At 39.7% G+C, this 27,515-nt stretch overlaps 1 protein-coding gene across 6 annotated transcripts in view; it reads left to right on the top strand.

The window, feature by feature from the left end:
* The first annotated feature begins 1,507 nt into the window (after positions 1 to 1,507).
* The window catches only part of ANKRD50 (ankyrin repeat domain 50), a 50,939-nt gene continuing 24,931 nt past the window's right edge, over positions 1,508 to 27,515 (top strand). The window contains exons 1-4 of one of the 6 annotated variants that reach the window (XM_024210227.2): positions 3,909 to 3,988; positions 7,887 to 8,076; positions 24,175 to 24,598; positions 25,842 to 26,071. In XM_024210227.2, the coding sequence (XP_024065995.2) occupies positions 25,867 to 26,071 (205 nt within the window). In that variant the 5' untranslated portion in view covers positions 3,909 to 3,988; positions 7,887 to 8,076; positions 24,175 to 24,598; positions 25,842 to 25,866. Of the gene's footprint in view, positions 1,607 to 2,447; positions 2,467 to 2,793; positions 3,989 to 7,886; positions 8,077 to 9,518; positions 9,546 to 24,174; positions 24,599 to 25,841; positions 26,072 to 27,515 lie in introns of those variants that run through there. The other 5 variants (XM_024210225.2, XM_024210226.2, XM_024210229.2 and 2 more) reach the window with 5 other exon arrangements.

The raw sequence follows: 27,515 nt of genomic DNA, 5'->3' as shown, positions 1-27,515 counted from the left end.
CTGTCCAAAATCACATCACTGCAAGTAATTTGTGAGAGTTGGCTTGGCAAGGCTGCACTTTCTGTCAGCGAAATGAAATTTGGTGTCTGAAATGGGACAACTCAGTGTAAAATGAGAAAAGGCAATGGAGTGGCAGGAGGGAGTGAGCTTATCAGGTATGGGTTTAGTTAAACAAAAAAGAATTCAAGATGCATAGCAAATCTAAATGCATTATTTCTGCATCTCTACAGTTAGAATTGCTGTTTTGTGAGCTTTCTGTTTAATCTTAATTTTTTGTATTTAGCTGTGAACTGTGTTTTTCTGGCAACTAACAGTTTTGGGTGGTGGTTTGTAGATCCATGTAAACAGACTGAGAATAGGCACGTGGAGCAGAGCCTCCAACCCTGGGCTGCTGCCACCTGCAGGTCTTCCCCAGCTGGACAAGAGAAGCGGCTCTAAGCAAAGCTAGCTTCAGGAGGCTTTCTAGCCTGCCACACCTCCCCTGTGGGTAGGGATGCTGGAAGAATTTGTATAGCGTGGTGCTGAGAACCATTGAACCAAACTGTAAACCATGTATGTAATGGAAACCACTTCAAGCCAGGGTGTGCAGCAACACCTCCAGCACATATACCTGTGGAAGGCAGTGCAGGACAGTAGGTGAGCTGGAGTGGTGATGGTTGGTGGAGCCTTTATTAAACCGTGTGCCACTACACTAAATCCTGGTGGTGGTGCTGGCAGGGTCAGTAAATACCCTGCCAGCACCACCCATGCACGCAGCGGCCCAAATGTGGGGTGCTCCTTGTGACTTAAAAATGCAGGACCCATTAAAGTGCTGCGGTGCGGGCTTTCCTCATGCAGTGCCCGCTCAGGTGCATGAGTATTTCTCTTGTAAAATTTCAGCAATAGCAGTGCAGTGGAGCCACATTTGGGTATTTACTAACTCTGTGACCCTCCCCACAAATAACGGGCAGGTGCGAGGGGGCTCCTGTAATTCCCCCCCCCCCAACTATTGCAGGAGCCCCCACCGGCAGGTGCCGGCCACGCAAGAGCTATGGGGCGGGCAGTACTGCTGAGGCGAAGGGGCTGCCGCCTGTGAACTGCCGCTGCGTGCATGGGGGGAGCCAGCCCCACCTGCCACTGGGGTGCACGGGCAGGTTGCTGCTACCCCTGCGATCACGCTATAGGTGGCGGGACTGAGTTCCCTGGCTGTTGCCGATAGTTGGGGGGGAGCGACGCACACTGCAGGACAAAGCCCCAGGCGGGGGGGGTGGGTGATGAGGTGGTGGAAGGAGACGAAATACGCAACTCATCTCCCTCCGCCGCGAACTATTTCTTTTCCCAGATGTCATGCAGCATCTGTCCCACCACGCCCCCTCCCCAACCGTCGCCGCACGCGCGAGGGGCGGGACTGGTGCCGAGAGGCGGGGGGAAGAGGCGGGGCCGAGAGGGGAAGGGGGTGTGGCCCCGAGCGCAGGGGCTGGGACGGGTCAGGGAGGAGCTGAGCGGACCAGAAGGGCTGAGACAGTCACGGACCTCGGGGCTCGGCTGCGAGAGCAAGGCGGGGGACGGGGCAGAGACGCGCCGTGCGGGAGCAGCCGCCGGCGGGGAGCGGAGGTGGCCGGGGAAGGTAACCGAGCAGCTGCGGAGGCCCCTTCCTCAGTAGCCGGGCTGGGGGAGCCGGGCGGCGGCTGCTCCTGCTGCTGCAGTCGGCGCCGCTGCTTCCGTCCGAGCCTGCGACAGAGCGAGCGGGGGCTGGGGCTGGGGCTGCAGCTCGAGCCGGGCGGCTGCCCCCCGCCCCGCCGGGATAGGCAGGGCGACAGTGACGGGGGAGGGAGGAGGCGTTGAGCGGCGTTCGGGGCTGAGGGCGAAACCCAGCGTGTGCCGGCGGGGTGTGAGCCCGGGATAGGGGCTGGCCGGGGAGGTTCAGAGGGCCCAGGGGCTCGGAAAAGCCGAACACACCCGGGAAGGAGGAGGGGCGCGGGGCTGCTGCTGGCTGGGATCTTTGTGCCGGGCGCTGTGTGCTCTGCTGCGTGGGGCCGGGGGGAGGGACAGGGCGTGTGTCTCTACTGTGGTGTGTATGAGAAGCAGATGGGGAAGAGCTCACAGCTGCTCATTTCGACAGTCCTGGTGTAAAAATGTAGCTCGACCAGCAGGACCTGGTGAAGTGACTTTTCAGCCCTGCCTCTGTATCAGCTGAAATGTAAAGTCCGGCACTGGGGACCTAAAGCAAAGAACCAGAAAAAGAAAGAAGACTGAACCCAGCCAGGGGGAATAGTACAGATAACAGAAAGGTGCTCCACAAGAATAAACCATAGGATGTTAGTGGTGGATGTATTAAAATGGGACTCCAGGAGGCTGCTGTGTGCCCTAATGCATACAAATCATGAACAAAGAAGTGTGTAAAGAGCTGTGGACAGCACTGGTGTGTAAAAATGCACCTGGCAGTAGAAAAAGGAAGTAAAAGGATAATCAAATGAACAAATGTTGGTAAGGAAGGATGTTCAGGATAATAGGGTGCATGTGTCTCCTTCTTAGGATCAGTGGGAGGCTTACTTTCCTCGGTGTGGTTTTGAGGTCACTTTAAAACCAATCAAAGAATGTGAATGTGACTGATTGCAGCTCATACCCATAGCAGAAATACGAGAACCTTAACTAAAATTATTTCTCCTCTGCAAGTTTGAGACTAACTTTAAGACTTTCAGAAATTGGTACAAATGAGGAATATGAATTCTTGGTTTTAGCAGATGTATAGTAAATCGTGATGTGATATCTTGCACCTGGAGTTAAATCATTGTCTTGTTCTTTATTTCATAGGTCTAGAGAAGAACTTTGTTTTGAGATCTCTGAGAAAGAGTTGAGGAAGATTTCAGGATCTGGAAGAAAGCACTTGTCCTACATTAAGGAGGTGTTAACATTTTCCCATCAGCTCTGCTACATAAGAGACCATAATTTGAAGCACTTCCCTGGTGCTTGCCCAGATGTATGAAGCCTGCAATGTTTAGTATTTATACAGACCACTTCACAAGTGGTACAGATCTACGTGTTTGCAATATAAATTTTAGCGTTTGAAGAAAAACCCCTCAGAAGCTATATTTTACTGTGGACAGCTTTTTCTCGATGTGAATCCAAAGAGATTGATGTTTGGAATTGAGAAGCATCTAGTACGTACTTGGAAAAAAAAAATTTGTTTCTCCAGATGCATCGTCTCCTCTGTACTCTGGGAACATGCACAGCTGTTTAAACTACAGGTGTAGTCAAGGAATTGTTACCTTTTGAGCCATATGAGAAGTATTATTGAGCCTTTGGTACCAGGCATCGCTTTGTCACGTAAGCAGTTGAACACGCTACACTCTAATCATGATAAAGCATCTGAAAGAATGAGTCTGATTGTCTTATAAAGAGGCTATTCTTTTACAAGAAGGGTTAACTTATATCGTCACCCTGTGGCAGATGGATCCTTATATCCAGACTTTAAGATGTTGAAGGTGTATTGCTGCTTATGACCAATCCCAGGGACAAAGGTCTACAAAATGGCTCAAACGAGTTTGCTGCAAGGGAAGCAGTTTTACTGTAGGGAGTGGGTTTTCCACAAGCTTCAGCACTGCCTTCAGGAGAAAGCTAACTGCAGCAACACTGTTGCCAACAAACCATCTCTTATAGCAAATTCTGGGAATAATGCTGGTGTTGTCTCGGGGAAAGGAACTGCCTGGGGTGTGTTGTTGGTAGGAGGGCCTGGTAGTGGGAAGACAGCCCTCAGTACTGAATTATTGTGGCCAAGCTCACCTGCAAGCCTACAAAGAGGCTTGCATCGCCAAGCTCTAGCTTTCCACTTCTGCAGGGCCCAAGACTCTGACACACTGTGTGTGGGAGGGTTTATTAGAGGTTTAGTTACCCAGATCTGCCGCAGTGGACTCATCCAGGGATATGAAGACAAACTAAGAGATCCTGCAGTTCAAAGTCTCTTGCAACCTGGGGAATGTGAGAGGAATCCTGCTGAAGCATTTAAAAGGTAAAAATAAAACCATGTTGTGTTTATATAGTGCCTTTCATCCAAAGAGCCTAAAGCACTTACAGACAGGAAAAATATGCTTTTTCTTGTAGCATCATGGCTTGTTGATCCCATGGATTGCTCCAATAGCTTCCAAAATTGTCATTGAAGAAAAAAAAATCTACCTTCCTGTTCCCATAGCTCACATAAATCTTCATTTCAAAATATAGTTATGGATATAAAAAATACCCAGAGCTATAATTAATATTTTTGAAGGGATAGGGCCAGGGCCTCAGATAATAACTATTAAAGCCCATGAGGGATGGGAGAGGGGGGCAGATTATCCCACATCTCCATACTTCAGAGGAATTGCAAGAACTCTGCAGTATCCGGTACTTGCTACTGTCAGACAGGATAGTGGACTAGGTAGACCTTAAGAATCCTGCATCAAACCCCTGGCCTGTGTCCCACAAGATCAAGTAGGAAAATGTTAAGTCAGAATGAATCTATCCCACTTACATATGCATGGATTGCACTAAATTCACATAACTACTTACGGAATTACCACTCTTTCACAGTATAAGGTGGTACAGAATCATAACTATTCTTTCAGTAGGTATTTAAAAAAACTAGAGAATCCATACTCTGTGTAGAAGTAACTTTTAAGATGTGGGGCATTAATATATATATATATTTTTTTTTTTTAGCAAAATCACAGAAACTGAATAACTGAGGGAAATCACTAGCTCAGCAGTGCAGTATTCATTTCTGCCGTCGGTGCTCCTTGCAATACAAAAATGTGTTCAACATACTGTTGAAAGCTTTTTATCTGCAGCAGGAACATTGATAATCTCAGTGTTTGTAAAGCAACTTACACAAAGATCTTTAGGAGTGTATATTCTTGGGCCTGGTCTACACTGGGGTGGGGGGAGGGATGGGATCGATCTAAGATACGTTGACTTCAGCTATGCTATTCTTGTAGCTGAAGTTGCGTATCTTAGATTGACTTAGAATTACTTACTTTGCGTCCTCGCGGCGGGGGATCGACGTCCGCGGCTCCCCCGTCGACTTTGCTTCCGCCTCTCGCCGAGCTGGAGTTCAGCAGTCGACGGGAGAGCGATCGGGGATCGATTTATTGCATCTGCACTACACGCGATAAATCGATCCCCGATAGATCGATCGCTACCCGCCGATCCGGCGGGTATTGTAGACGTACCCTTGATCATAGCACTAGACACTTTTGGGGGTGGGGGGTCTGGCTGCATAAGAGGTTAATTTCATCTAAACAATTAAAATGAAGGAAAACAACTGTAAAGACAGTGACTCAATACAGTATTTGTAGTGGAATACTGGCATTTTTACCACTAGGTCATTGGTATGAAACTTTCCCAAGTTAATAGTAGCTAAGTCATGGCTCTCAGGTGGCCTCTGTGAACTTTTTAGTGGTCTTTGAAGTCTAAGTGGATTAATGTCCACATCATGAAAATCACCATAAGAATTTTTCCTTTGTCTCACCAGACGGGTTAGCTAAACAGCCACTGAGACTGAAGAACATTACCTGATCAGATTGGCAAAGTGGAATGAGGGAAGCTTGCATTACAGTACCTGTCCTGTTTTTGCCCTGTGGATAAATAGGATTTTAAGTCTCCAGTGCTTCCAAACCAACATTTTGCACAAGCATTAAGTTGATCATGCCTTCTTCTACCCCCACCCCCCCTTTTAAAGTTTAAAATAGACCATGAAAATAGTGGACTTTTTTTTCCACTGTAAACAAAGTTAATGGCAAAATTTTCTGTATTCAGACCAGTTTAAGTACTTAATTTGCAAAGTTCTAAGCATATGCAGCTCCTAATCTCTCTTGCCTTTTTAACTTTGTTTTTCAGTACCTTTACAATCTCAAATTCTCACATCCACGCTTCAGCTTAGTACTCCCAGTGCTAGTAGTATAATTCCATTTCTCTGTTTGCAGTTACCAGAAGTGAAAGTGACCAATACCTATCTTTAAATCAGGCACCAGCACTAGCCCCTGATGGGCAGAGTCAGTGGGTTCCATGCAGAAGCAGGGTTCTGCCCGTGCAGAACCTGTTGCAAGTTCATAGCCTAGAATGGAAAATATTTTGTTTTATAAATCTAAACAAGCTTATATTGGTAACTCTACTTGCCTATTGACCTAGAAAATTTTTCTTCCCCAATATTTTAGGTTCCCTGTGAAGATTAACTTAGAAACAACTTACTGTTTGACAAAATTGAAAAATAAAATTTCATAGTGAATACCGTTTAATAAACATTTCATGTTGTCACGTCCTATGTGCTAAGCATGCGTGTTTTCAGCAGTCTTGGGATATGCTTTAATTTTTTATGCATCGTGAATAGTATAATTGTAACCCAGAAAAATGAGGCTTTTCAAACTTATTCATATTTTAAAATGTCTTTTCTTCAAAAAAGGTAAAATCAAGTAAACTAATTCATTCAGTTTAATATATTTACCTTCTTTCTCCCACCCATTTATAATCTTTGAATTGTGCATCCTGTTTTAGGAACAAATTCAAAGAGAAATGAGATCAAGAGTGTGGAAAACTTGAGCAGACCTCCTGATAAATGTCAGACACTGGATGTAATACTAAAAGAGGGAATTGCTGCTGGTAGTACTGCTTTTGGGCACTCCTCTTGATGAGCATATTTTCTGTCACAAAATAGTTTGTGAATGAACACAGTTGCAGCTGAAGTTCTTGCTTTAGATTCTTGTCTGCCTTACCTTCACTCATCGCTGTTTCCTTTAGATGTTCTAGATTCAAAAGACTCTGCAAGGATCAAAGCTTTAGATTTAATTTAGTTGCAGAAAATGTCAGATGGAACTGTGCTTTTACCTAAAAAACCAAATCTGTGATGCTATCTGTACTTGTTAGAAGTCTAAAGTTAAAATAAGAGAATACAACCATGGCCAGGAGTTTTTTGGAATGAGTACCTGAAGTTAGGTTCATATGTTATTTTTAGACACACCATTATGACTAAATCATAGAAGCTTGAAAATTGGACCGCTTTATGTAACTTAGTTCATGTCTACCTTGGAACACTGTTCTGGTTTAGTTCGTGTGTTATACTGTACTTATAAAGTGCTTTTAATATTGATGCAGCTATACTGGCAGACCTGCGCTTTGTACTGGTATAATAAAACTACTCCCAGGAGAGAAACATGCTGGCACAGCTGTGTCAGTCAGGGATGACACCTCTTCACATCCCTGACTGACCTAAGTATGCCAGCAGAAGCTTATATTGTAGACCTGGCCTCAATTTGGATTTGAGCCTAACTTTAAGCATCCACTGCTGAAAAACATGGGCAGTATTAATAAATTACCCTTAGGCTTCAAGGGTACATTATTGGCACAGTATTCATTTTTTTGAAAAATATATTGGTTATTTAAATGACTTGTAAAGTTCTAATTTGGTATGGAGGTTTTTCATATTAGGTTGATCCTGAATTTGTAAACTTTGAAATTATATAAACTTTCAAAACTATATAGATTGTTTATTTGTGTCTTCAAAGTTTAAATGTGAAATGACTGAAAATAGTCCCTGTTGGCCAAGGGAGTGAAGACTGAACATGGTCCTAAATCAGTATTCTCCGCTGTTAGACTTTCAGTCCTTCCTATTTGTATTGGATTCTCCCAGTCCTCTTTTTGTCTTTTTACTGTCTCCCTCCCAGGTCTGTGCTTTTTGCCTCCCTGTCCTCTCAGATCACACTTCTGTATATGGTGCTTCACTACTGAGCTTGCTGCAACACTGACAGTGAAGCAAATGCAATTGCCCCTTTTTGCTGCTGAGGGCTCAGGGTATAGACCCAGTAATGGAGGGAGGAAAGCAGGAAAGAAGAAGCAAGAGTCTGCCTCTCCTTTTTATCCTATTTCCTTATCCCTCACAGAACACCTCCAATCTCAGCAGAGTAACATGCCTATGCTCTTTCTGCACACACATCTTTTCCACTGGTGCCAGCAGGAGCATTATGACAGTGACAAGATTCTGCTCTGCTGATACCACTAAGTGTTTTATACAAAGGAACAACTCAGGTACAGATGTAATCTTCTGTGGGATTCCCTTGCTCCTGAAACAAGGTAAAACCCTTATTCTTTGTGGATTTAAAGGTGCAGAGCACAGTTTAAATGAAAAGAAAATAGAGTAAAGGTTGACGTAAAAGGGACCAGAAACTAATAAAATGAAAGGGAGGAGGGAAGGAGGGACACTAAAAATAAGAGTGCATAATATTATAGGGAATATAAAAAGGCCTGAGGGGTAAAAATTGAAGTCAGTGGGAACTTGAATCTTCTAGTCTATCTTAATGAAATATTTCCCCTCTAGGTCATATTAAAATTCGAATAGGTTTAGAAGACTTTTACTACACCTCTACCTTGATATAACGCTGTCCTCGGGAGCCAAAAAATCTTACCGTGTTATAGGTAAAACCACGTTATATCAAACTTGCTTTGCTCCACTGGAGTGCGCAGCCCCTCCCCCCCCCCCCCCCCCCCCCCCCCGAGCACTGCTTTACCACATTATATCCGAATTTGTGTTATATCGGGTCGCGTTATATCAGGGTAGAGGTGTACTTACTATATGGTGGCTGTGACAGGACAAGATTCAGTGGTCTCAGTGCTCATATGTCCACATTATGCAGCCTTCTACCTTAACTGGCATAAATTAGCTTATTTACTTGACCATCTCAGCCAGTGTTGGAAGAATAGTTGTTTCCCTAACCATTCAATATTGTCATTCTAGGTCAGGCAATGAGGTATATTGGCAAGGTGGGGTAGTGGGCAAGCTTGTACTTCTGGTGACTGCTGTACCTGCATTACAACTATAGGACCAGACTCCACTGCTGTTAATATGATACTTTTCCCAAGCACTAAGGTGCATTTTAAATATCTATCACCATGCTATGTGAATAGTAAACAATATTTTCACTTCTAATTTTCCTAAATTGAGTAGTTATTCATTGGATATTATAGTGCAGTGGTTAGCTGCAACACAAATTAAAGTTGTGTTTAATGGGAGCTCATCTCTTATTTAAAAAAAAAAAAAAAAATGGAATGGCAAAAATCAAAACAAAATATAAACTTGGAGTGCTATTTGAATTGTGCGTGGTGGTTTGAAACTAATTAATACAGATAGTTCATATATCTCCTTCTCTGGCAATTCTCCTGGCCCCTTACTTTCCTTTGTATCCCTTTTTAAAGAAATTTCAAATACTTTGGGATCTGTCCTTTGGCCATATTATTGCTTCTCATATGCTGATTTCTAGAATATCCATTATATGGAAGTAGTGTTTGCCTATAGTATAGTCTATAACATTTTTACCATAATGGAAAATAACTGCATTAAAGCAAGCCTGCTGAATCTTCATTTAGGGTGGGATTGAAGGTGAGCAGGGGGAGAGAAACTAGTCAACCACCCTTATAGACCAGTAGAAATTTCCCGGAGCTGGGAAAGAGGACAACAGGAATTCAAATCTTCTAACTTTTTAAACTCCCAGGCAGTTAACTACCCTTGTTATTGACTAAGGCCATGAACCCCAAAATATGAGAAGGTAAGGGAAGAGCTGCTCTGAGTTTGGTGTTGCATGGAATTCTTCCTGGAAGTTCCTGTAGCTCATAGGTTGTCATCTGTGCTAAACATAGAGGGTTGTTCTTCGTACACTTGCTTTTAAATAGGGATAAAATTTTATGGAAGCATGACCTATGTGTGGCATGTCACAGCTCTTACTCTTCAGGAGGGTTGTCACAGGAGCAATTTCAGCATCACAGATTCTCCAACTAATTCCCATGGAGGTGCAGCTCTTCTCCTTGATTCTGGGGCGTTCTCCACTGAGGTATAGCAAAGTTATATTTATTTTTTTTTTTTAAAAAGGCAAAACAAAACAAGGAAATTAATAAACAGAACTACATTTAGTGACAGTTAAGGTTGCAGCAGGATACCCCATCCACCCAAAAAATTCATAGGCATGAAAATGTTAAAGGGAGAGACGTCTACATTCCTCATCATCTTCCCATATTCTAGAGTTCCATAAGGCTTCCACTTCCATTTCAAACAGATATTTAAAGGCTATATATATATATATTCCTGTTTTGTCAAACTTGCATTCTAATGCAAAACCTTAACAGTGTCAGCGGTGTTAAAGCAATAGAACTTCAAGTGCATGGAATATGTGATCACGAATGCTGATCTGTTTTATACAAAAGCGTAGGCGGTCACTGAAAATCTTTCATTAGCTGCAAGTTTGAAGTTGGGGTATATATTGCTTTTGGGTGTCAGAGTTGGCAGTGAAAGCTTATGTAGTACTTGAGTACATCGCTTTGGGAAGTAGTAAATCATACATCCAGAAGTTGCCATATAAAAACTTATGTGCATGTAAATTTACAGGATTACTAAGTAGCGTCACCTACATTAGGAGCTGTCGTGTTCACTGGAATGACTTGTGTGTTTGAAAAAAATGTGTAAAGGACTGGGGCTTTTGTATTTCGTGATCAGAATTTGATTTAAAATCTTACTCAATCTGTGTATTCTGTCAGCTTCTTTGCAGACAAGTTTACTATTTTTTCCCCCCTTCTCTTAGCAATATTGACTCTGCAGGGCTATCAGGGAATGAACTGGATTTTTTTCTGGCTGCTGTATTGTCAGAGTTCCAATTCAGGATGGCTTTTAGCTCCCTTTAAGTGTTGAGAACACGCTTTGCTTTCAGATTGAATTTTACAGGTCTTGCAGTTAGAAAAAAAACTACTTATTTACTGAGCAAAAGTGGTGTGGAAGTCCTCTGAGAGACCATAAATATCCACCACCACCATAATCCTATTTTTTACCGTTTATTGTCTGAGCATAGTCACATTTAAGAGGAAAAAGCTTTGCTTTTATTTTTGTTTTTGTTTGTTTTGGCTTAAGTGTATTAATATTTTAGTATGACTAGTCAAATGAGAACTATGAAGAAGCTGTTTTTATAATAGTAATTTGAATGTTCAGGAATTACACAGACTTTATCGACTAGTTAATTAGTATGTGTTTCATTGTTTGGACTGTATTGTCTTAAATTTATTTATTTGAGGCACCTTGCTAGCATTGTGGAAATATATGAACTAGATTGTGCTTTAGATTGATGGTGCTTACTGTTCAATTTTTAAAATACTGATTGTGGTAGATCTTCACCATTGAGGCAACAGTCAGTTCCCTTTTGAATGACTGCTGCCATTTCCGGTTCTTGCTGCTTGAACTCTGATCAATGGGTGTGTGAAACTATGAAGCTCTACATCACTAGCTGCTGAGGCAAGAGTTTTGTCTACAGATGGTCCTAGCAGCTTTAAAGGGGAGTAGGATGGGTCTTTGCTATTTTACCCCTCCCCAGTGTTTGCGTCCACCTCCCTAATGCATAACTACAGTGCTGTACACTTCATGCTGTTTGCCTGCTCTGCTATTCGCAGCAGACAGCAGTATGAAGTGGACACTATCTTTGACAGTTTCACTGATGCTCATCAGTTCAAAATGATAGCTGTGAGAAAGGTCTGAACTTTGAGAGTAAAAGGTGAGCGCATGGCACATGGGTGTTCAAGCTTTTCCTTTTTAATAGAGCTAAGTTTAGCGAAAGACCATACAACCATCAAGGCTGTAAAAAATTACTAGATGTGTATTAGCCACAGGCTGATAAGGAAGACATAGGGCATGTCTTCACTAGCCGCCGGATCGGTGGGTAGCGATCAATCGGGGATTGATTTATCACATCTAGTGTAGATGTGATAAAATCGATCCCCGATTGCTCTGCTGTCGACTCCGGAACTCCACCGCAGCGAGAGGCGGAAGCGGAGTCGATGGGGGAGCGGCAGCGGTCGACTCGCCGCTGTCCTCACAGCCAGGTAAGTCGACCTAAAATACGCAACTTCAGCTACGCTATTCGCGTAGCTGAAGTTGCGTATCTTAGGTCGACCCCCTCCCGCCCCGTACTGTAGACCTAGCCTGACTGTGGTAACAAGCTAGATCTAGTCTGTGGACAGTTGCAGTAGCCCAGTGGGTCTCAAACTTTTGTACTGGTGACCCCTTTCACATAGTGAGCCTCTGAGTGTGACCCCTCTTATGAATTAACACTTTTTAAAATATATTTAACACCATTAGAAATGCTGGAGGCAAAGTGGGTTTGGGGTGAAGGCTGACAGCTTGTGATCCCCTGAGGGGTCCTGATCCTCAGTTTAAGAACCCCTGCAGTAGCCTAAAGCTAGGCTGCTATGAAGTAGGAGGGTGTTGATTTTTTTCTATCAGTGTGCTGTCTGCAGTGTGCTCTGTCATCCTTTTTGTATTTTCCTCTGGAAAAGTCAGATAACCTGAATCTTCATACCCTGTCTTCTCTTACTTGAGTCCCCTGGCTGTGGCAGTGAGAGTCCACTACATCCTTCCCCCTCCTCCCAGCTCCTGGTTGCTGGAAGACACTACCACAATCATCCCTTGGCTTCTGTTTTGGATCCTCTTTCCCTGTGAATAGCTCCAGGCAGTTTCTGCTGTGATCATAGCTTTCCCAAGCAGCAGCAGAGTGAAATGGTCATGGTTCTTGTCAGCCTTGCTGAGTCCTTTGGGTTCTAAATAGCAGCAATGAAACTGACCTGACTGATTTTATTCTGCTGCTGTTTAGGAAAGCTCTGAACACATAATAGGCAAATATAAAAGGCCACTTTTTAAAAAGAAGGTATAAAAGTCCACATGTGCATGCATGTTCTGTATGTAAACATTCAAGTCTTTTAATCTGTCTGCCTAATTTTCATGTAACAATACTTAAAACAGATATTCTCTTCTCTATAACTCCAGTACCAAAGAGTCAGCCATAAAAATATATATAAATTTTGCTTTGAACTCTTGATTCCTGGCTATGAAATGCTATGCCAAGAACATCCACCTTCAGCATCAAGTGGGTATGATAAACTTGAATTTTTAAAATAAACTATATACAACAAGACTTTGGAAACAGTGCAGATTTTTTTGACTGAAGAAGCTTAAACGTAGCAAATATTTAATCTCTTTCTATGCATTAAATAGTTTTTGAAGGCTCTGTCTACTGTTACAACATAGGACCTTCTTCTCTGTTTACAGTAAACTGTGCTATTACCTACAAGATCAAAAAATCTTTTGAGATCTAGATAAAAACCCAAAACTGACCAAGACAGCCTCGATGAGAGAAATAAGGAACAAAATAAAATAAGCCCATAAAACTAAATTGTAATTGTACCCTCTGTGGGTGGTTATACTTTGAAGGCTACAGTATATAAATGCTAAACATTGTTATAAATCACTAGCTGTCTTAAATTTGTTAACTTATTACTATCTGCAACAGTTAAAGTAGACTATCATGAATACCGTTCTTCTCTTGCTTACCCAACTGGACTAAATCAGAAATTAATATGTAGTTACATGATCTAGTAACTCACTTCCTGGGTTTTGCACTAAAGAACTTAGCATTTGACCCCTAGCTTTAATTATGCAGTAACATTATTCTAAAGTAGATGTTATTGAAAGCCCAAAATAATGCAAGGGTCAGGACACAGACTGAAGATAACTCCAACGCAGAGGTGAAGAAATAATTCTTTCACTGCAAGGAACCAGCACACAAGATTAAAGGGAAATTGACCACTTAAATGATAGTTCTGACTGAACCTTTTTTAACTTTCTGTTGTAAAATTGCACGTTTCATAAGGAAAATTCTTTTTTTTTTTTTTTAACTAGGCATCATTTCCCCACTTAACTGCAATGAAACCCCTGCCTACTTTGCAATAGGTATCATACTCCATTTTGAAAGGGTACAAACTAAAACATGACTATTCTGGGCTGGCTGTTAAGTTTTTACTTATCACAATTAATAAAAGTGTCTTGTGTAAAGAATACTGTACTTCCATGTTCTCCCTCTCCAGCTTGATGCTCTAGAATATTAGAAAGTTAAGTATTAAGTTTAAGTACTTGGTGACATTTCTCTAGAAGCTTTTCTGTTATAGAACCTCTGTAATAGGTGGGTCATGTAATAATAGTGTTTATAAGGGTAAGTTGGATTCTTCTCTTTTATATGTATGGAATCATGGTGAACACATTGAACATAATACCATTTAAGATGTTAACCTATTCAGTTTGAATTGCTCTAAGATAGTTTCCCTTAGGGAATTTTAATTATGACAAGTTATAGACCTTTCTCATCTTGTATTTTAATAGGCACTAATGTTTCGTCTTTCATCCACCTAGTGCAATCTTAATTCTTCCAGCTTTTCCTGTGAAGTATTTCACAAGCCTAACAGCTCCTGCAGACTAGACTAGAACAGACTAGTATATATTTTAGTGTTTTGAAACCTCTTTCATGTAATCAATTTTTTTCACACTAACTGTAAACCTAAGAAACAAGCCTAGTATTCTTATAATGAATTTCTGTCCACTTGCTTTAAGATGGCCCTACTTAACTAGTTGTCCCGATTTTATATTTTTCCCACAGCCAGGATTTGTGGCAGTGTTTGAGAGAGTTACTTTTTTAATTAGTTGTCAGACAGATGACTCAGTGTCCACATTCGTGTGTGTGTGTATGTATGTATGTATATTAAAAAAAATATATATATATATATATTTTTTAACCACGCGAAAGATTTGGAACAGGCTTCTGTGAGCTAGCAGGAATTGAGTATGTCAACACAAGCTCCTAGAACTCTGAGAGAAACTAGCATTTAGAACAGGGGTTCTCAAACTGGGGATTGTGATCCCTCAGGGGGTCATGAGGTTATGTGAGGGGTCACAAGCTGTCAGCCTCTTCCCCCACCCCCCCAACCCCACTTCACCTCCAGCATTTATATTAGTGTTAAATATAAATAAGTGTTTAATTTATAAGGGGGGATCGCACTCAGAGACTTGCTGCGTAAAAAGGGGTCACCAGTACAAAAGTTTGAGAACCACTGATTTATTGCTGAAATTAGAAGTGGAGCAATACTCTGAAGAGGACCTAGCTCTTGTCCTGGAATAGATGTTAATGCGTGGAATGGCCATATATCAGGAAGACTGAGAAATCTGCCGTGTCCTGTGAGGTAGTAATAGCTATTAATTCACTTTAAATTAATGATGCTACGTAACATCTACAAAGATATATTTCCTGCTTGAAGAATTTATTCTCTTTTCCATTTGTCTTTTAGATTAAGAGGCCCAGAGTATGGTGATAATTTACATATCTTTTTAAATAAAAAGTTGGAGTGGTGATGAGGATGTTTGCATGGGAGGTGGCCTTTGAAGGTAGTGTAAAAAGTGGGTTTTAAAGAGGGTGGGATCCTGTCACACTACATTAACATAATTCATGGTATGGGTGGAATGGAAGAAGGCCTTACGATGCTATCCTTTGCTTTCAAGGTGCGGCAGGCAGGATTTGATCAAAAGACCAGAGAGATCTGCTGGCATGTAGATGTGCCACACCTTGAAAGCAAGGACAGGGATCTGTTTGCTTTAATGGGTGATTTGATGGGTCCAATGGGGCCACTAAGTATTGTCAGAAAGGGGGAGGTTAACTGTGGCCCATGTATGGGTCAAGCAAGAAGATTTTGGCAGTTGCATTGTGGATGTACTAGAGAGATAGCGAGAGAGGAAATAGTGGGGCCACACAAGAAGAGTTGCAGTCCAAAGATTGTTCTATTGATATGTTCCTTGTACATCCCTTCCTTGTTTTATATTTTTGATATTTTATAATCCGTGATGAGCATGATATAAATACCTAGAAACCACATCCTTCTCTTGTGTAGCTTCACAAAGTGTCCCAGGAGACAGCAGGAGAGGGTCTATTCATGGGTAAATCGGATGTGTGCAGTTGGTGAAAGTTTGTATTCTCACCAAACTCAAGAAGATACTAGCTGTTCCTTTCACCTCCACTGCTATATAATTTTTAATCATAAGAAACTTAAAATGACTGGCATTTTAAACCCTGGGGAAGCAAGAAACTTTTTCCAGTGAATTGACTTAAAATTGCAGGGAACGTTATCTTGAGCGTGAGGAGTGGCAATGGTAGTACAGGTATATTTCATACTAGTTTTGTCCTTGGGCTAGTCAGTATCAGGTAAACTATCCAAGCCATTTCATTAACCTATTGCATACCTAGCAGTATGCAGCAATTTTAAAATCAACTCCATTAATAACAGTATCCTACTATGCTGCTACTTCCTGTTTGAGCCTTCTCTTCCACCCCGCACCCCACAAAAATGGAACTGTGATTATTTTCCAGAAAACATGAACTACAGAAAATTCTGTAACACGTGCATTAATTCAATTCACTAATCCCAAATATATTTTATGCTGACACTTTTCCTTGTTTACTTTCTTTTTCTTAAAAAACAAAACAAAAACAAAAAAACACCCATGTCTTTGGTGCCATAAGACACCCCATTTATAACTCATTCGTTCCTTTATATGGTACCGGGGGGAAAAAGAAAGTGGTAGTACAATATAACAGCTATCAATTGCTCTATTCTATTATAGATAATGCTAAAAATGGATCTTATTAAATAAAAAACTATAGAATAAATACCAAAGTTAAGTGTGCAGAGAGATAGTATCACACATGCATGGTGATGGTCTTACAAAATGTTTTTAAAATAAATGAGTGGACCATAGAGATACTATACAGGGATATATGAGAAATTAATAAAACCTTCATGTGAGGAACTGTATCTGCTAGAAATAGAAGGGAGAGAAAGATAAACAAAATAACCACATAGACTGTATTAGAGCAAAGAAAGAATGGAATATACTTTTCAGTAGCCCTTAGCTGCAGAGATTAAAGATTTAAAGCAATCATTTTGACTCAGTAAATGAGGGAAAAGACACATGGTGAGGCAACAAAAGAGGGAATACTCTACCCCAAGTATACAACCAGGTACGAGATGAATTCCAGCAGAACTCTTTCATGTTAACCTAGTATTTGTGGAACTGGACTTCTCATTTTATTGTCCAGCCTGTACACTGAAAACCCCGGAAGATATGTAATTAGACATATGGTGGCCTACACCCAGGCTGCCGTACCAAGATGGTTGAAGAATCTCATGTCACACAGAAATAGTCTCCATAGCTCCCTATCATATTTTTTTTTCCTCCTGAGATCAAATATATTGAAGAGACTAATCTAACATTAAACCAAGATTGTTAACCTCTGTACCATTACTGAGTCACTTTGTGCGTATGCATTGTGATATAGAGCCTTTTATCACATGATTACAGAACAATCAGAAGTGTAATTACCTAGAATATAAACTCAAAATACATCTGTCAAGAGTCAGATTATCGAGTGTATTTTTCTCTAATAGTTCAGTGCCCCAGCTCCTCAGCCTCCCCCCCCCCACCTTTTCTGTGGTTAATATTTGCTTTGAAAGTCAATATTTATGATCATATATACAGAAGTCAGTCTCTGCTGATTATCTAGGCAGTATATAAATCCAGACTAGTCAGATTTATCATTTGCTAGTTATGTTCCACAGTTTGGTAAGTGATCAATCTAGAATGCATAAAGTTGTGGGAACTTGGATTCAGTTTAATGTTTAATTCAACTAACATTGGTCATTGAAGCAGCTCTATTGACTGTGAATGAAGATTGATTCTGTATGGCTAAGGGAGCTGGCTAATTACTGGAGGAGAATAAAAAGACCAAATTGTTTAATTTCGCAATGCATTTTGTTACCAATTTGGTATAAAACTAACTCTGCAGTTTTATACATTCTGTTGTACGTCAAAATGAGAGCACTGATTGGTCAATAACTTCTTTTTAATACCTCGTTCTTTTTATAGTGCCTTTTATCAATAATTTCAAAGTGTTTTCCAAAGGAGGTTATTGTTCCAGTTTCCCAGATTAGGAAACTGGGGGGAGCACAGTGACTGTAACTAGTTTATAGGTTGGTTTCCAATCAGATGATCTTTTAAAAATAACTGATTAAGTCCATGGAACAAAAGTGCCCTATTATTCATGTTTACTTGATTGCTTTCTAATAAACATTAAAATATTTTTTTAACTGTGAGGTTTTTCAAAAATCTAGTTAATCGTAATTACCCTGAGCTAGCATGAGAGATTCAAGGGGATATTTAGAAGCTAGTTGAAAACAACCAGGAAAGAAAAGGTAATGATCATTTAGTGTAAATTGTTGTAGTCATCTGAGGTATAGATCTTAATTTGTGCCCCAAAATCAGTGTCTCTGTGGAAGATCCAGAAAAGAGGAAGGGCTGGAAATCAGTGACAGGTTACGTAAAGTGATCGTATTACACATCCAGCATAAAGCAAACATGTCCTGTTTCTAAATATAAGAAATAAGCAACCTACTCCAGTCCTCTAATGGGCATGAGGAAAGAATTTTCAGCTACAGTTTGGTTACTATAGTCATGTTTTAGTTGTTGTCTTTTCCTACTTTGTAAATGTAATCTGGTCACTTGCAAAATACTCCCTATGGCCTTACCACTACAAGAAAGCATATATTCCCCTAAATTCTACTTCCTGTAAGCTCCCCTAAATTTTATGCTGTGCTTCTAGAAATCATCACTGGAAGTTATCCCAATCACTAATGGTGTTTGTTACGGCCTACAGGACAACTGAGAATAGGGCCTCATTTTGTGAGGCACTGTACAGAAGAGCACTACAGGCAGACAAGGCCTTTGCAGAGAAGCTAAATGAAGCTTTGCATCAGTCATCACTGCAGAGGATGTGGAGGAGATATCCACACCTAAGCCATCCTTTTAAGTGACAGATCTGAGGAACTGTCCCAGATTGAGGTGTCAGTAGAGGAGGATTTGAAACAAATTGATAAATCAAACAGTAATAAGTCACCAGGACAAAATGGTATTCAACCAAGTGTTCTGAAGGAACTCAGATATGATGTTGCAGAACTACCAACTCTGGTTTGTGAATCAGCCTCTGTACTAGATGAGTGGAGGTACTAATTTAATGCCAATTTTTTAAAAGGCTCAGTAAATCTAACTTCAACATCAGGCAAATTAGGTGAAACCATAGTGGAGAAGAGAATGATCAGACACATAGATGAACACAACATGTTGGGGAAGAGGCAACACAGCTTTTGAAATGGTGAAGCATGATTTCCCTATCTATTAGCATTCTTTGAGACGGTCAACAAGCACATGGGAAAGCTAATCCAATGGAAATAGTGTACCTGGATTTTCAGAAAACCTTTCAGAGTGTCTGACACCAAAGGCTTGTAAGCAAAGTAAGCAGTCAGAAGCTAAGAGGGAAGGTCCTCTCACGGATCAGTAACTAGTTAAAAGATAGGAAACAAATGGTAGGAATAAGTGGTCAGTGGAGAGAGGTAAACAGTAGGGTTTCACAAGGATCTGTAATGGGACCAGTGCTCTTCAACATATTCATAAATGATCTGGAAAAGCGGCTAAACAGTGAGGTGGCAAAATTTGCAGATGATACAAAATTACTCAAGATAAGTAAGTCCAAAGATGACTGGGAAGAGTTACAGAGGGATCTCACAAAAGTGGGTGACTGGGCAGGAAAATGGCAGATGAAATTCAGTGTTAAGTGCAAAGTAATGCATATTGGAAAACATGCCAACTCTAGATACAAAATGATGGATTCTAGATTAGCTGTTACCTCTCAAGAAAGAGATCTTGGAGTCATCATGGATAGTTTTCTGAAAACATCTGTTCAATGTGCAGCATCAGTCAAAAAAGCTAATAAAATGTTATGAGCCATTAGGAAGGGGATAGATAAGACCAAAAATATCATAATGCTGCATATGAATCCATGGCATGCCCATACCTTGAATACTATGTGCAGTACTGGTTGCCCCATCTCAGAAAAGATATATGGGAAAAAGTACAGAAAAGGACAACAAAATTGATTAGGGGTATGGAACAGCTTCCCTATGAAGAGAGATTAAAAGGACTGGGACAGTTCATCTTAGAAAAAAGAGATAAAACTGAGGTCTATAAAATCATGTAGGGTGTGGAGAAAAACACTTCCTAGTTGACTATCCCTTCACATAACACAACAACAAGGAAGGGGTCACCCAATGCAATAGGCAGCAGTTTAAAACAAACCTGAGGAATTACTTCAAACAACACACAGTAAAACTATGGACCTTGTTTCCAGGGGATGTTGTGAAGTCCAAAAGTATAACTGGGTTCAAAAAAGAATTAGATAAATTCCTGGAGTACAGGTCCATCAGTGGCTATTAGGCAAGATGGTCAGGGATGCAACCTCATGCTTTGAGTGTCCCTAAACCTCTGGCTGCCAGAAGCTGAGATTGGATGACAGGGGATGGATCACTTAATAATTGCCCTGTTCTGTTCATTCCCTCTGAAGCATCTGCCACTGGCCACTGTTGAAAGACAGGGTACTGGACTAGGTGACCATTGATTTGACCCAGTATGACCATTCCTGTGTTCTTATGTATTGTGCTTTCCTTTGGGCAAACTGGAAATTTGGCATATCTCTGAATAAGTTAAATATTGTCATTTAACTTATTTGTAGTTTTTGCCTACAACAGATGTAGCAGTGGGATTTTACCAGTACAAAAACAAAATAATTGCTGAGAGAAACCTTAAAGCCACAATTATAACCGTAGCTAAAATAAATGCACACAGAGATTTCCCCCCAATGTCCTACAGTCCACAAGAAATTACAAACCTTGCTTTGTTTTATAGCTATATTGTATGTATGTTGAGAGAGTTGTATACCAGTGGCCAAACAAAAAGTTTTGCTCTGTAACTTTAGCTGGTATGTGCTTAGTGATTTTGGGGGCTAGATCCACTAAGGGAATTTAAGCTTAGCATTACAATAGCCAAGTTTAGGCACCTTACTGCCTAGTGGAATCCTTAGTCCTAAATTAGCTTCCTCAGATATGGAAAGTGTTAGACACCTAAGAATGGGATTCATAAAAGCCAGCAAGCTGAGCAGAGAATAATCTAAGTGAGCCAGTAGGAAATGGTGAGGAGAGTCAAAAGTTGCTGAGTGTCTAACTCTGCTCAAGATTCCCAGCTGTGAACCCTCCCCTGTGTTTAGGCACCTAACCCAAATCCACTGTTCCATGTTGTATAAATAATTAAATACTAGAGAAAGTGAGACTGCCCTAACTGCTGGCTATAGAGTCATTCACCTAGAATGTGGGAGACCTAAGTTCAGGTCCCTGTTCCGATGAATATTAATTATTTATACAAAGTGCAACAGGTTCAACAGGACAGATTGAGAGAGACCCACCACAGAATACCCTATAACTAGGTTTGGTGGGATTAGATTTTTATCTAAATGTTGATATCATTGCACATATACAAACTGATGGAAAAATATTTCCATAGATGATGATGATCAAAATTTACAAATAGCAAAGAAAGAAAAATGCTATTTGAGAATTTATTAAAGTTTGAATTAAGGATACTTACTTTGTATATTTTGACCTGTGATGTTGAAAATGTGTTTCAATGATTATAAAGTTTTAACTTTTTGAATCTCAACATCTGCTGTCATTAAATAATATTGTCTGACCCTCCATAATTCTGTGCAACTAAGAAAATTTTAATGGATATATAAAAATGGGGGGGGGAGACTTAAAAGCAGATATCTGTCAACATTATTTTTAAAATTAAAAAATGAAACTCTGCCAGGCTTACCTATAACCCAGTTGTTTAGGGACTTTCCTGAGAGGTAGAAGACCGACAAAAATGGATTTGAACCCCACATCCTCGGTGAGTACTCTAACCACTGGGATTAAAGTTTTTTGGTGGTTCGGGTTCTGTAGTTTCCGTGTTGGAGTGTTGCTTTTTTAAGACTTCTGAAACCGTGCTCCACACCTTGTCCCTCTCAGATTTTGGAAGGCACTTCAGATTCTTAAACCTTGGGTCAAGTGCTATAGCTATCTTTAGAAATCTCACATTGGTACCTTCTTTGCGTATTGTCAAATCTGCAGTGAAAGAACGCATGCGGAGTCATCATCCGAGACCGCTATAACATGAAATATATGGCAGAATGTGGATAAAAAGAGCAGGGGACATACAATTCTCCCCCAAGGAGTTCAGTCACCAATTTAATTAACACATTTTTTTAAAGAGCATCATCAGCATGGATGCATGCCCTCTGGAATGGTGGCCGAAGCATGAAGGGGCATACAAATGTTTAGCATATTTGGCACGTAAATACCTTGCAGTGCCAGCTACAAAAGAGCCGTGCAAATGCCTGTTCTCACTTTCATGTGACATTGTAAATAAGAAAAGGGCAGCATTATCTCCTTTAAATGTAAACAAACTTGTTTGTCTTAGCAGTTGGCTGAACAAGAAGTAGGACTGAGTGTCTTGTAGGCGTTGAAGTTTTACATTGTTTTGGTTTTGAGTGCAGTTATGTAACAAAAAAAAAATCTACATTTGTAAATTGCACTTTCACGATAGAGATTACACTACAGTACTTGTATGAGGTGAATTGAAAAATACTGTTTGTTTTGTTTATCATTTTTACAATGCAAATATTTGTAATAAAAATAATATACACTTGGATTTCGATTACAACACAATACAATATATATGAAAATAAATTTCAATTGTATTCTGTTGTTTGACAGTGAGATTAAAACTGTGATTAATCGCGATTGTTTTTGAGTTAATCACGTGAGTTAACTGCGATTAATCGGCAACCCTAATAATTATATATATTTGCACACTAGGTTTTGAGAAGTTGTTAATTCTGCATTGAATTAATGAATTTTCAATATGCACTTCATTTTTTTTCAAACGCGTAAGTTATATAGAAGTAAAAATGAATAGTTTCTGAAATCTGAGTATTGTATTCACGAATGTGCTCTGAAAATTCAGCCACCATCTTACTGCACCTCTGTGTTGAGTGTGTGTTTGTGTGTGTAAAATGTCTAGGGATCATATTTTTCCACTGCCAAAACTTCCTAGGTCACTTTTGTACAATTATACATTCTCTTTCTTCCAGACATATTACTGTGTCTGCGTTGACCTGAAACAAGAAGGGATGACGAATCACAATTCATTCCTCTTGAAAAACAGAATAAATTGTTAAAGCCTGTTTTTCAGGCATTTTTTCACTGTGTGAACAGCTGTCTGATTGAAGAATCTGTTGCATAGGCCTGAGGTCATCACACTGATAGAACAGGAGGTTAGCAAGTGGTTTGTAAACTTATTTGAAAAGAGAGGGTAATAAATGGTTCCTTTACTACTTACTCTTCTCCTGCTGTGATCCTTTAACCTTGGAGGACTGGTTGCATCTCATACTGTAATTCATCACTTTTTTTTCTGGTGGAATTTAAATTAGGTTAAGATTCAGAAATAAAATAATGTTTATCAAACAAAATAAGTGAAGACTTCCCCCCCTCCCCCACAAACATGAAACTTGATAATTCTATTTAGTTGTGTTCACAATAAGTGAATATTAAAATGGAAACCACAATAAACCCAGATACACTTCATACTGTGTCTTGAAAAGATCACTTGCATTTTTCTTTTTGTTTTTTTTATGTAGCTTGGAATTAGAATGGGGTTTTTTATCACTTAAAAATTGGAGCCATCACTATCAATTAATTTCAAATATGGCACATTACTTTGAAATGTAAAACTAACTTCACACAGAGAACTACATGAAAAGAAAATTCTTTTTGATAGAAAAAGATCCAGTGGAAGAAAATTCATCCAATGAAACATACCTAAATAACTGACAGGGGAGAGGCAGTATTCTGGGACAGAGGCAGTAGAATATGGGTAGCTGTCTTCTTTCTCCAGGGGTTTGGCATCCCTTAAAGCAATAATTTTCATCTTCTGGCTACTTTCATTTTCTTTTCTGTAAATTGATAGCTGTTTAATGCTTCCAACATATTCAAACTTACTTTATTTGGAAGTAACATTTGGGCAACTAAATGCTTCTGAAAGGGCAGCTGAGTTTTTGGAGGATAGGAAGGGTTAGAAAAGTTGTTCCACATAGTCCCTGGGAATCTGAAAAAAGGTAGGGGAGAATTAAAAGTTAATTTAATGTTAAATACACTGAAAGTATGAGAGAAAAGGGTGTATACTGTATAATCTTGTACTACTTGCTTTTCCTTAGGAGTATTTTTGGTAGTGCAATGCACTATCACACATTGAAATCTGGTGGAACATGCTAACACACTGCAGGAACTGATTCTTCTTTCACAGCCTATCTTTTTACTCTTTTTCTCATCCCTCTCCTCCCGCAGCCATACCTTCCCAAGAGGAAAACCACTTCAGTACTGCCAAGGGAGAATCTTCACATCTGAAAAGAGGACAGTATTTCCCCATTAGTAGGCAGGAGTTTGCTATACTTTAATTTGACCACATGGCAACTAATCATTACATTTTAGTTAAAATGTTTAAAAGTTGAATGTATTTAGTAAAACAAATTAAAGGGTCTACCTTTTTAAAACTGGACTTATAATAGTAATATGACTTATTTACCTAGGGGATGTACCAAAAGAGCAAACCTACAAAAATATGTAAACATCTAATTGATCTCAGTACTTACATGTTCCTATCCCATCACGGTGATATCTCAGCATCCTATTCAGAATTTAAGCAGTTTAGGCACTTCAGTGCTTAAGTTCTGTTGATAATCAGTGGATCTGAAGCTCCTACATCATTCAGGTGCTTTGGAAATTTTTACCCTTTGTCTTTCTGATGTAGAATGGACGTGCTGAATAAATAGTTACATTCTAGTAATTATGAAGTATAGTTTGTATACTATTGACTGTAAACAAATGCACATAAATGCAAAGTTAAACTGTATTTTAAAGTGTAGTATACATTTTTTTTTTTTAATAATGCTACTCAGTATGAGAAAAATGTTAAATACATTTAAATCAGGTTGCCTTAGATACTTTTAGAGTATTTATTATGTACAGTATGCTTAGGCTTGAATCCTACAGTTGGGTCCACTAATGTGGACCCTTGCCCACTCAGGAATCATTGTTGCGAATTCAGTTGCACAACCTTGGGATCTTTGCCGCTTGAGTAGGAATGAAAAAACTACAATTTCATTATCCCAAGGAAATGCACCACCAAAATGACTATAGCACAACTGGGTTAAATTATTTTCAGTCTTGACAGCATGAAATACAAATATAGAATCATGGTTCTTTATAAAACCAAACTTTTTGTAAAGTATATAACACTGACAACTTTGAAGGCTCAAGTATGTTTTTTTTCTTATTTGAGACTTTTCACCATCATCACTCACTAGTAGTTTGTGATAAATAGTACTTAACATTAGTTGGTACGCAATGTTCGTGAAAAGAACAGGAGTACTTGTGGCACCTTAGAGACTAACAAATTTATTAGAGCATAAGCTTTCGTGGGCTACAACCCACTTCTTCGGATGCATATTGAGTGAAACATATCGAGGAGATATATATACACACATACAGAGAACATGAACAGGTGGGAGTTGTCTTACCAACTCTGAGAGGCCAATTAAGTAAGAGAAAAAAAACTTTTGAAGTGATAATGTTCGTGAACATTCTAAACTTTGAACAGAAAAACCTCCTAGTTTGTAAGCTAAAATTCTCCTAAGGCTTTTTCTCCTGTGCTTTTCATAAAATTGTAGTTTACTGATGTTGCCAGAAAACTAGCACTGCTTAGTCAAGATGAACATCACTAATTGATCAGATTGCCTTTATTAAGAATACCTTTATTTAATAAAAACCTTAGTCTACCTGAGTATATTCTCTATTAAAAGTAACGGTCTAAAATACTTTCCTCAGATAGTTTTAAAAATGGTAGTGTACTTTTAAAAGGTTGTCACTTTGACATGAATGACTATTACAGTAACTGGTGTGTTGCCCAATATATTTAGAATATTGATTTTTTGTTTGTTTAATAATTCTTACAGGTGCATTCTGCTTCCTCTTTTGGGGATGAAGCCCCCCGAGCAGAGCCTCTTTCTGCTTGTAGATTCGATTGATGAGGGTTGTAATGTTGCAGAAGGTGAACAGACTTCTACAGGCATATCTGGAACTATTGCAGAGCTTTTAGCTGATCACTACGAGTTCTTCCCTCCATGGTTGCTCCTCCTCTGCTCTGCTCGCAAGCAGAGTAAAACTGTTACAAAAATGTTTACAGGTGAGTACAAGCAATTGTGAATTGTTAGCTACCTATGTGCTGTAACAAACATAATTTTACAGGAACCTTACTGATGACTGAAAGTGCAAAGTATACATTTTAATTGCTCTAAATTTGTTGCCAAAGAGTTAAAAACCTTGACAATCCTAAACACACATTCCTATTTTTGGGTTTTCTATAGTGCTGATCAGTAGGTAATATATAGTAAATGGTAAATTAGATCTGCCAGGTAAGGTTGGCACGGAGCTTTCTTTCTTTTTCTGGTCTTAAAAAGCTATGTCATGATTTTGCAAGTGTGTAGGTGACATGTATAGTATATGTTCCCCCCCCCCCATATACCTTCCCCTACACACACAGACTTCAAGAGTCTCAGAGATTTTTTTTCATCTAACATCAAGATGTCATCTTATTTGAGAAAGCAGGAGCTAAACTGTGCATGGGTTTAACTGAATGCAGAATTAGGTCTTGGGAGTGTATTTCTTGGCAAAGGTTATACAGTAAAGAATCTCCTACAACTTGTTCATCCAGTCCTTGCTGTGTCATAAGACCATTTCATCAGTGTGATGCTATTGTTACTGGGAGTTTCTTGAAGCTTAATAAAGGGAAGCACCAAGACTGCGTTCCAGGCCTGCGTATAAAGCCTGTGTGTGTGTTTAAGGCAACAATTGGAATGAAAATGTGATTATGGAATATAGCCCCAAATCTTTGATAGGCTTACTAGTTTTCACAGTGGCCAAAGGACAATGTGATAACTGCATTTTGAAATCAAGTACTGTATTAATCAGTGGCAGACATGAAAATGGTATTTGGGAGAATATGAGAACTAAAATTAAGAGAGGCTTTGGGTGGCTTCTTAGAGTATCTTTGGGTGTATGCATGGGAATAGTTTTTCAAACCTTGGCTGCTTAGATATTTAGCCATTGTCAAAAAAGCAGAGAAAAACTACCTTCAGAGCAATTTTATTTCCATTCTTTTGAATCACATCATGTTGCAAATTAGTCCTGAAAAATTGCTGTTCTGTTGTCTTCGAAGTATATTTCCAGATGGAGTTCCTGACAAGAAAAATCAGCAGAACTAATGTATAAGCTTTGAAATAAATTTCATTTGAATGAATTAGCTTCTCATTTCCTCAGAGGGTGGTTTGATGAATAACATAATAAGGAAGTTAGCTTGAAATGTTGCAACTCTGTGTGAACCATTAAAATCTTCTCTTCTCTGGCATCTCTGGCTATTACATATAGCCAGAAAGAATGATACCCAACATAATTGGACACAACTTGAAATGAATTTGAGTATATTTGGAGAAGGTTGCATCTCCACCAGAGTAGAATATTATAACTCTTGGTAAATTGTCGCGGAGCTGCACTCCAGTGGACTTTCCACCCATAGGTTTGAGGATGCAAATAGTGTGGAGGCTATTCCAGACCATGGGTGTAAAACAGAG

Source organism: Terrapene carolina, unplaced genomic scaffold, assembly GCF_002925995.2.
Source record: "Terrapene carolina triunguis isolate 2854851 unplaced genomic scaffold, T_m_triunguis-2.0 Scaffold66, whole genome shotgun sequence".
Lineage (NCBI taxonomy): Eukaryota > Metazoa > Chordata > Testudines > Emydidae > Terrapene > Terrapene triunguis.
This window is presented reverse-complemented; position numbering and strand designations above follow the sequence as displayed.